Source organism: Sprattus sprattus (genome assembly GCF_963457725.1).
Source record: "Sprattus sprattus genome assembly, chromosome: 9".
Lineage (NCBI taxonomy): Eukaryota > Metazoa > Chordata > Actinopteri > Clupeiformes > Clupeidae > Sprattus > Sprattus sprattus.
In genome coordinates this window covers 29452561-29462387 of record NC_137928.1, presented here as the reverse complement: position 1 = coordinate 29462387, position 9827 = coordinate 29452561, and the positions used below count along the sequence as shown (strand labels likewise).

Genomic DNA, 9827 nt, shown 5'->3' with positions numbered 1-9827 from the left:
TTAAGAGTTAAGAGATGTTATGTACTCATTAACTTTAATGTCAAACAAATCAACAAGTTTTTACTCTTCCAGTGAAGGGGTGGGGACTAATAAAACATCATGAAAATTGTTACAATGAATGTAGAGAAAATACTTCTTTCTGGAAAGCAGCTTTACATTTCAGTCTTACACTCTGATGTTTAAACATTAACCACTGTACATATTGCATAACTCAACAAAATCTGGGCAGGCAATCCAGACACCAGACACATTTTATTCAAATTAGGGTTGGTAAAAGAATGCGTCAATTTCAATTAATTATTTATTTTTAAAAATGGACGCATATTGATGCCCCTTGACCTTTATGGCGTGCACTGCTTAGCGGTGGCCATATTGGATGGATATAGTGGCTGGTCTGGGTTGTGGTAATGGCTCGTATTTCTACCACTACAAGCTTTTGATGTGGAGCATAAATGATTGGTAGTATTGGTAGTTGGATGTTAGGTCTACAGCCTCATCTTGGATCACCTTGTTTTTAAGTTCAAGATGGAAAATTCCAGAACTTTAGAACTGCTCACGCAAAAACCTCTGGAAATCTCTAAATGTAACTTGTAAAATATGTCTCACCATAACTGTACGCCAGGCCTAATTTAAATGTCACACTTGAGCCCCAATTTCTCTTTCTTATTATCCTTAAACATCCAAACAGTCAATGTTAACACATACACAGATCCTACATTTTGTTCTGGAGGCTGCAATACTTGAGAGAGCGGGGCATGTTGTCACACTTTTGAGTTTTTCTCACAATGGCTGCAAATGATACATCATAATTTGTAGTCCCTGGTACCTGTTTCATCTACGTAACATTTCAGCGCAGAAATATTATGCATGAACCCATAAAGGGGACACAATGGATTATTAAACAAATAAGAACATCTAATTAATTGTAAATGTACATTTAATTTTATTTCATAATCAAAACACCTTAAGTAAACATAATAGTAACATTTCAAAAAAAAATAAGGCAAGTAAACGAATTATGGCCGACTAAAACCAGTATAATGGAAATTCCTAATTCTGGCCTAACTAACCCAACTAACCCAAGTCTTCTTTGGTTGGCTGTTTGAAAATAGTTCCACACGCAGATGATGCAATGTAACATTGCAATGTAATGTTTAATGGAATGCTTCTTTGCCTTCTTTTTCTTTCCCAAACTCTCCTTTGACACTTTCTTTTTCTGCTTATATAGGAGGGATTTTCAAATGCTTCACCACTTTGCCATGAACCCTATGACCCACAGTAAATGCCCCCTGACCCAATGATCTACCCTTCCATTAGTATCTCCAATTCAGACATTTATTCACACAATAAAGCTGTTTCAGTTTGGAGAAAATGCCCCTAGTTTTGGAGGTAGTGGCAATTTTACCCGCTCTCCCCTACACTAATTTCGTTCCTACTCTGAATGAAAGGATGTACAATATGCATATCAAATCACCCTTTTCCAGGAAAAGACAGATTCCCTGGTCTTCTGCAAACCAAAACAAAGCCAGGCTGAAATGCTTTAAAACTATTACAATCATTTATGTTTCAACATAAGTTTTATTCTATACAGAAACAAGACTCTGTGTCTTTCACAAACTAAGAATAAGAACTTACAAAAATAAGACATGCAGAATTTCCAGCTGACTTTACATCTCATAGAATTCTTCAAGTAAATAACATTCTTTTATTATTAACTAACAAATTGAATTAATTTGAACACGTGCACACACGAGAGAGAGAGAGAGAGAGAGATAGAGAGAGAGAGAGAGAGAGAGAGAGAGAGAACTTGGGAATGCCATTTGGTCTCATCACTTTATTTTGTCACGGATGAAGACAACAAATGCTAGCAAGGGTATGTGTGCTCATAAGCAAACACCTAAACATTAATTTGGATGGCCCACATAGGTCCCTATCCCTTTAAGATGAGGAATGATGCCACATTCACAGGGGCCCTGCCCAGGATGACATCCAGCCTGGCTTACAGGGAGTGTGTGGTGGACTCCTGCCCTTTTTCACCGGCGAAGGGGTGGATGTCATGAGCAGAAATGCATCAACAGCATCCTTTTCTGTGTAAAACAGCAACAGAATGAGAAACTGTGTCAGCAAGACATTCCATTAATATCTGAAATACATGCACAAAATATAGTCATCATTATTTTATTTTATTTACATTATAACATCTTTGAAATGGTATTCTTCAAATGATTTATTATCTGTGAATGGCAGATAAGGAAATCACTTTTAAAATTCCTTGCTTTGAAAAGATCAGGACACTCAAACCTCACCTTTTTGAGGCAGATGTTTATAGAGCTGATTCAATTCCTGTGGCTGAAGCGATCTTAGTACTCCTGAAATGTCAGTGGTCTTCCCCCCAAAGTGAATGTCATAAGTAGTCAGCTCCTTCCTGTTCTCTTGATTCTGAATGTGACTGTGAACCACGGTAGGAACTGAAAGAGGAGGGAGCTATGCTACTGAATTCAGCTGACACAAACCCAAACAAGCTAAGGCTGAAACACTTCCATAACCCTGAGAATGAGTGTTTATCTCTGCCTTACCTATTCCTTTTGGGGCAACTCCATGCAGCACATTGCATCCATAACGAGTTGTATTGCCTTGGAGGTTCTCCTTCTTTTGGGGCTTGCGGTAGTTGTAGCGCATCTCTGAGTTAGTGGTGTAAGAACCAGCTTTCTCCAAGCTCAGAGGTTTTAGCTTGGTGGGTTTCTGGACACCTGAAATCAAAACACTATATTATCTACATTATATCGACTGTTCGCTACAAATTGTCTATTAGGTTGGTGATAAACGTCCCTATAATTGTGGCAAAAGGTTGTTGATACTTTAGCTCCACAGCCAATAAAATTACACCTCTATCCTCCGTACTCATGAAGTAATGTGATGATTGGCTGGAATAATCTGAAAATAATTCAGTTTGTTTCCCATTTCTTCTTTTTTATTATGTGAAGTATGTCCTGTGTGCAGAAGGCCAATTGCGATTTCATTTTTTTTTATTAAAAGAAGGTTATCTATCATAACTTCATCAAAATATATACCCCCCCTCCCATCTTCTACCTTGAGGGATGCCCAGGTAGTCAGTGCTATATGTAGAGCGATACTGGGCAGAAAGAACCTCAGCAATCTGTTGCTCCGTGGGGAAATTCGTCCCAGGCCTTTCATCATCAGACATCTGTCTTAACCGTCTTGGCAGCCGCCATACTATGAAAGACTATAGGAAACAGTATGAACATGCAACAGTCACTGCAGAGACATGCAAAGTGCCTTCAGATGGCTGGTACGCACCTCACTCGGGTGGGGGTTGTTTCTTCTATTGCCAGAGGCTGACCCAGTTCGTATGCAGGAAGGTTTAGAAGCTGGTTTCCAGCTGAACTCCTCATTGTACACAGTCGCACTCACAGGATCATCAAGTGTACATGGGTTTTGGTAAGCCTTTGGAGTTGAGGTGCTTAGGATGTTTGAGAAAAAAACAAAACTGCTAAGAGGCATATTTATGGTTTAAGAATCTAACACTCTTTGTTTGAAAAACACAGGTGCCTACCCGAAAATTGGCTTTGATGAGTTGGGTCGGTAAACGAAGTCACGTCTATGAGATGTCTCATATGGATCCCATAGCTTTGTATCATCTTTAAAATTATAGCAGTTGTTTCAAAGTTAAATATCAAGATTGGAAAGTTTTACAAATAAGCGCAAACTAATACCCAAGAATCAAAAAATTCCACAGTAATTTAAAGTTGCTGCACTGTTTAGGAAGGCCTACTGCAATATAGCCTAACGTTATGTCGTCTTAAAACGAATTGTCCGTGTCTACAAACTATTGTTGCTTGTGTCATGTCAACCTACCAGAAAGGGCCATGGTAACGTAAGGTCAAGGAAAACTCCTGGGACTAGCCTACATGTAGTTCTCCTTCCTTCTGCCCTGCATCCTCGACCATGTCCTTCCACAACGTTCGCGTCGAATTAGAAAAAAAAGACATAGGCCTAGGTTATAGGCGATAATTATGACGCGAGGATCATAATTCTATTATGACACATTCAGTGACAGTCCGCGACGTCTAAGAACAAACAAGGCTAAATTAGCCTGTGGTATGTGAAGTCAAACCCATCCAATCCCTTGGCCCTTCAACCAACGGTTGTTATAGGAGACACAACACATGCTTTGCGTTGATTGATTGTGGGGTAGATAGGTAGACAGGTAGTTTATTTTCAGTGCCTTTTAAGCCAGGCCTATACATAATATCCGCAAATGCTCAGTTGTGGAAGCATAAATACAATATGCTATTAAAAAGATAGGGATTAGCATTTCAAACATTGTTTTCCAAGGTTCTTAAATTAATAAACATAGTCTACGACAACTAAATGCACGACGACTAATGTCTGTCGCACACAATGGGCAGCCTATTTCTAAAGTGTTAGCGCCCCTCCGTGGAGAATAAGAAAGCATTGAAAGGACATTGGGTGACAACTGCAGAGACATTATTCAGTCTTTGGGGTTAGGGTAATAACGACAGGGCATTATATGACAGCTAGTTACAGCCACTACAGAAGAAATTGATTGAAATGCTCCTTTGTATTTTTCTGTAGCCTAATCAATGGCCACATACGCATAATTCGTGTTTCTGGAAACATCGAGGGTGCTGTTTTATTGTAGGTTGTAGATGCTTGCAGGTCTCACACAATAATGTCAATGCCAATTTAATTTACTGAACTATTCAATTGATTTTGAAGAACACCCTATGATTGATAGCCTCGCCACTTTTTGTCTTGAAAAGCCCAAGCCTTAATGTGGTGCAATTAGGCAAAAAAACTATTTGTTGTTGACGTTGATTTGTTACGGCAAATCATTGTTGTCCAGTTGAGTGAACATTATTTCGATGCCCGTTACTAAGGCAAATGAAGAAACGCTTATAAAATCATATAGGCGCGCCACTGACAAATAGGCATGACGTCGCTTCAAAACACTCCAACCAACTATCGTCCATATTTTGGGCTATAGCGGACTGATATCGAATCAAATGAAGCCATGAGTTGGCGGTAGCCAATCGGATTCGCCATTTTGCAGTATTTCGCTGAGGCAGGTCGAGCTACATGCACCTCTAGACCGCGTAATAACGTTTTGTTGGTCCCCATTATCTAGCCGGAGAAAGAACGCCTGCCACGGGTATGTGTATTTCAACGAGATTAAATGTTTAAATTACTGATGTCTGCAAATAGACAACAGCAATTTATGTAACGAGAGCACAAAGGCTGGAATTGTAGTCGCTCTATGTGTGTTATTTATGTCAGTAAAATAAACAACATCCCCGTTAGAAAATGCATGTCTTTGTTGGATTATCATTACGAGTGTTCGCGAGATAAGAGGGACAAATGGCTATATCTATTTAGAATTAATCAGTGTTGTAATTTAAAATGCTTGACCCCTTTTGTTTGTGAACTACGTATACTGTGATTTTGTGTTACATTATCATGCTCGTTAGTGTTTCGGGGGTTGTGATTTACGTTAGTAATATTAACGTTAGCTGGTTAGAGGGACTGGTCTGTTAAGAAGCTAGTGGGCTAGCGTTAACTATCTTGAATTCACTCTAGGGTTAGAGCATTTTTTCAGCGTAACGACCCGTTAGATGTGCATGTCGCATGATTCCAAAATGTAATTTGTATATTGTTTATATGGTACCCCCGTTCCCTTCTCTAAGTACGCTAGCAACCAGTTCGCTAGCTACCAGTAATATGGCTGGCTGCTGCGTGGAAAAAGCACAGCACTGCCAGTCTGTATGAAGGTAGAGGAGGAGGGGGGCGGGTGCAAAACGGGCGCAAATATATGATTACTTTTTAGGTAAATATTTTTTTTCATCGTCAGTCTCGCACATTTGTTTGGAATATTGCCGAATTTACGTTGTTTTCAGGCGTTTTTCACAACTTTAACCTTCAGTAGTTGAATTACGACTGGATGTGTTCTCCTGTCCAACCCGACTTCACTGCTTGCTGTAAGGCTGCAGCACACATAAAGAAAGGAAGCCATATTGGACAGAAGAGCTATGCTAAAGCTAGTTTAGCTAGCTTTGCTCGACGGAGACGGCCATTCGGAGGTTTCAGCTACAGAACCTAGTGAAAGGATACACCACTGCGAATAGGTCTCATAGCAAGCTAGCCTATTGCTAATAGACATAATATTGAAGTCCATCCAGCAGTTGCGCACTATTTGCTTAAATAGTTGGAAAACGAATATTAGATTGTATTTGAAGCCTCATACTTATCCAAGAATGTGGGTGGAGACAAATAAGGGCGACTTTCTCTCATGAGGATGGCTTTCTCAAAATGGAAGAAGAAATGTTATTGTTATAACGTTTGTGTTTTCCATCTCGACTCCGAACGAACCTTTTAATGTTGGAGTGCCTTGGCGCAGCAGAGTTACCATACTACCTGCAATTTTCTTAATTACATTATATAGAACTACACATCTTAATACATTTTGTTTATTTATATTAATGAAGGGCTGATGTGTTAAGTGATATGTGTCTGTAAAATGAGCCAACTTGATGTTGAATTTCCAGTCTTTGGCCAGTGTTCAAAGACTTGTTAACATTAACAAAAAATAATAATAAAATTAACACACCTTTTCTTTATCCCCCCCCCCTCAAAAGACAAGGTTGACAAGATGGGGAAAGATCCAAGGAAGCCACGAGGGAAAATGTCCTCATATGCCTACTTTGTGCAGACGTGCAGGGAGGAGCACAAGAAGAAACACCCTGAAGCGTCTGTGAATTTCTCTGAATTCTCCAAGAAATGCTCTGAGCGATGGAAGGTGAGACATGGGGAAACGCAATTAATTAAGCATTTTTTTTGCATAATTAGGTCAAACCAGTAGAAAACCATATCCATCCACGGTGTAGTCATTCAATACAAAAATGATAGATTTTGATATGGGATGGCTGTTATTTACATGTTAATTTAATTGTTGTTCATAGACCATGTCTGCCAAAGAGAAGGGGAAGTTTGAGGACATGGCCAAGCAGGATAAGGTCCGCTATGAGAGAGAAATGAAAAATTACATCCCACCTAAGGGTGAGAAGAAGAGACGGTTTAAGGACCCCAATGCCCCCAAAAGACCACCGTAAGAACTCAAAATAATTTAATTTACAGTGAATTACTGTACACTTTATTTCAATTTATAACTGTTTCTTGTTTGTGGCCTTGCAGATCTGCATTTTTCATCTTCTGCGCGGACTTCCGCCCTAAGGTCAAGGGGGAGTTTCCAGGTCTAACTATTGGAGACATTGCAAAGAAGCTTGGGGAACAGTGGAACGGCTCCGCTGCTGAGGTCAAACAGCCCTATGAAAAGAAGGCTGCTAAACTGAAGGAGAAGTATGACAAGGTAAACTCAGGGTGCCCTTTTAAGAAGAAGTTGGTTCAAATTTCTTAGTGTCCTAGCTGATGTAATATAAATGTTTGTTTGCTTCCAATAGGATATTGCTGCATATCGTACAAAAGGAATAGCAGGCTTGTCCAAAAAGGATGATGAAGATGAAGATGACGATGATGAGGAGGGGGATGACGACGACGATGATGATGATGATGACGAATAGATCAGCGTCTGATATAGCCTGGATTCCTGTTGATGCCATTAAACCCAATTGTACACACTCTCACCTCTCAAAGTACAACAGGAACAAGACATGTTAGGCTGTGTATATGAAAGGTTTTTAAGATGTACAGTGTTATTCTCCTTTTGTAAAGTTAACACTATGTGTCTTCAGTCCTATTTTGATTTCATAGTGGTAGATTTGCCTGGAGCAGTTTTAGGGAGAGGATTGAAACAATGGAAGTAGCTAACTGTTTTTCCAAATGTGCACAGCACAATATCTGGTGTATGTAGGTTGGTAGTGCATTTATCATATTTTAGTTTTTTCCTTTTAATTATGATTCGCCATCATAAGGTCCTTATAACTGTACTTTGAATACCACTCTAATCTCAAGAATGCAGCTCTTTTGTTGACATTCAAGAATGTGTCTGAAATAAATTTTCCTTTTTAAAAAAAAAAAAAAAAATGATGTTTTAGGACTGCTTGTATTTTGTTTCCATTTTCAGTTTGAGATTTACAATGTTTGAATGGAAAAACTCATGCAGGGACAGGATAGAAGTAACTCATTTACACCAACATGAACTCCATGGGAAAATAAGTGATTATTCCCTCCTCTCCCTTGAAGAGAAACTGCTAGTGTTATTTGCTATATTTGTGTAATAAATTAAGTTGTGGGTCATGTCAATTTTGTGCCTTCTAAATGAAAAGAGAAAAAAAAAAACACATTGGGACCCTGCAAATGTGCTATTGAGACCACAAGGTGGCACCAAGGGTATACCACTCGAGGTGAAATTGCATAAAGACCAATTGGCCTTAGTCTAAACTGAATGTTGGAATATTTTTTTTACAGATTTAAACAAACCCATTGATTTGTTAGCTGTTCTGTATGCCTTGAGACAATGACGTGCAGTTGGGATAACGCAGGCTGATCCAGATAAGTAGCCTAGCTTTTCGGCTATGGTCTATTTTGGCCTGGAATGTTTTTGTAGAGGAAATAATTTCCATCATACCAACAAATTGCAGAAACATCTGATGATTCGAATTTTTACTCACTCTGCCCAACTGTATACATTCATTTATATTTCAGGACTTTAAAGGTAATGCTTTTACAATGTTAAAACACTTAAAACTGGGGGGGGGGGGGGGGGGTCACACATAATGGTTTAGAATTTGTAACATTATACAATATAATTAATATGGCTGTTATTTTTATGTTTTACTTCAAATTATGTTATGATGGAAAAGACTGGATGTGGTGGAAATTACATGTGTGACAAACGGCATTAGTGAAAAACGACTTTATTTGTCATTGCGCATTAGATACACAACGAAATTTGTCTGTGCAACCACTAAAAAAAGTGCAATTGTGCTGGGTGGAGGGTAGGAGGGTTGTGTGTTTATTTAGTTCTGTAATGGCCCTGGGGATGAAACTGTTCTGCAGTCTAGAGGTGCGGGCTGTAGTAGCCCTGTAGCACATGCCAGAGGCAGGGTGAAGAGATGGTTTGCGGGTTCTCATCCTTCAAAATGCCACATGCTCGGCGGAGTCAGCGTGTCCTAAAGATGTCGTCCAGGGGAGGCAGTGGAAGAACAACTATTCTCTCAGCAGACCTTATGACCCGACTGAGGGATTTCCTATCCTTGTCTGTGCAGTTGACGTACCATGCAATGATACAGTATGTGATCACACTTTCAATGCAACTGTGGTAAAAAGACTTAAGCAGCTCGGGAGACAGGTTGTTTTTCTTCAGTATTTGCAAGAAGTAGAGCCGCTGCTGTGTTTTCTTGACTGGCAGTTGTGTTCATCACCCATTTCAGGTCCTCTGAGAGCATAACCCCCAGGAACTTAAAGCAGGAGGTCCTTTCTACTTCCTCACCGTTGATGATGAGGGGTTGAGGGTTCACCTTTTGCCGTCTGAAGTCGACTATGATTTCTTTTGTCTTTCTGACATTCAGGGTCAGGTTGTTTTCTTGACACCATTCTGTCAGTCTGTCAACTTCCTCTCTGTAGGCACTTTCATTTTCATGGGTGATTTGTCCTACCACAGTGGTGTCATCTGCAAATTTGATCACAGTATTTGAAGGATGGGTGTTGGTGCAGTCATATACGGAGTAGAGCAGGGGACTAAATACACAGCCTTGTGGAGCTCCAGTGCTGAGGGACAGACTCAGGGCCGGCGTCATGAGGGGGCGTTTGGGGGCGACGCCCCCTCACCT

The 9827-nt window shown here is 39.9% G+C and overlaps 2 protein-coding genes across 2 annotated transcripts; one reads left to right on the top strand and one right to left on the bottom strand.

The window, feature by feature from the left end:
• Positions 1 to 1962: 1962 nt before the first annotated feature.
• tex26 (testis expressed 26) lies at positions 1963 to 3889 on the bottom strand (the record flags this gene model as incomplete). The annotated part of the gene is made up of 7 exons (XM_080845080.1): positions 1963 to 2087; positions 2307 to 2468; positions 2577 to 2750; positions 3091 to 3244; positions 3319 to 3481; positions 3575 to 3659; positions 3877 to 3889. The coding sequence occupies 7 exons, from the start codon at positions 3887 to 3889 to the stop codon at positions 1963 to 1965; spliced, it is 876 nt and encodes a 291-aa protein (XP_080701206.1).
• A 1207-nt stretch (positions 3890 to 5096) lies between these two features.
• On the top strand, positions 5097 to 8298 carry hmgb1b (high mobility group box 1b). The gene is made up of 5 exons (XM_080844758.1): positions 5097 to 5194; positions 6675 to 6835; positions 6999 to 7144; positions 7231 to 7405; positions 7497 to 8298. The coding sequence occupies exons 2-5, from the start codon at positions 6689 to 6691 to the stop codon at positions 7614 to 7616; spliced, it is 588 nt and encodes a 195-aa protein (XP_080700884.1). The 5' UTR covers positions 5097 to 5194; positions 6675 to 6688; the 3' UTR covers positions 7617 to 8298.
• Positions 8299 to 9827: the final 1529 nt, after the last annotated feature.

Bases quoted from the DNA above. Each gene is read 5' to 3' on its own strand.
- hmgb1b (XM_080844758.1), top strand. From the start codon at position 6,689: ATGGGGAAAGATCCAAGGAAGCCACGAGGGAAAATGTCCTCATATGCC. The intron at 6,836-6,998 runs GTGAGACATGGG...TGTTGTTCATAG, and splicing joins AATGCTCTGAGCGATGGAAG to ACCATGTCTGCCAAAGAGAA. The intron at 7,145-7,230 runs GTAAGAACTCAA...GTGGCCTTGCAG, and splicing joins AATGCCCCCAAAAGACCACC to ATCTGCATTTTTCATCTTCT.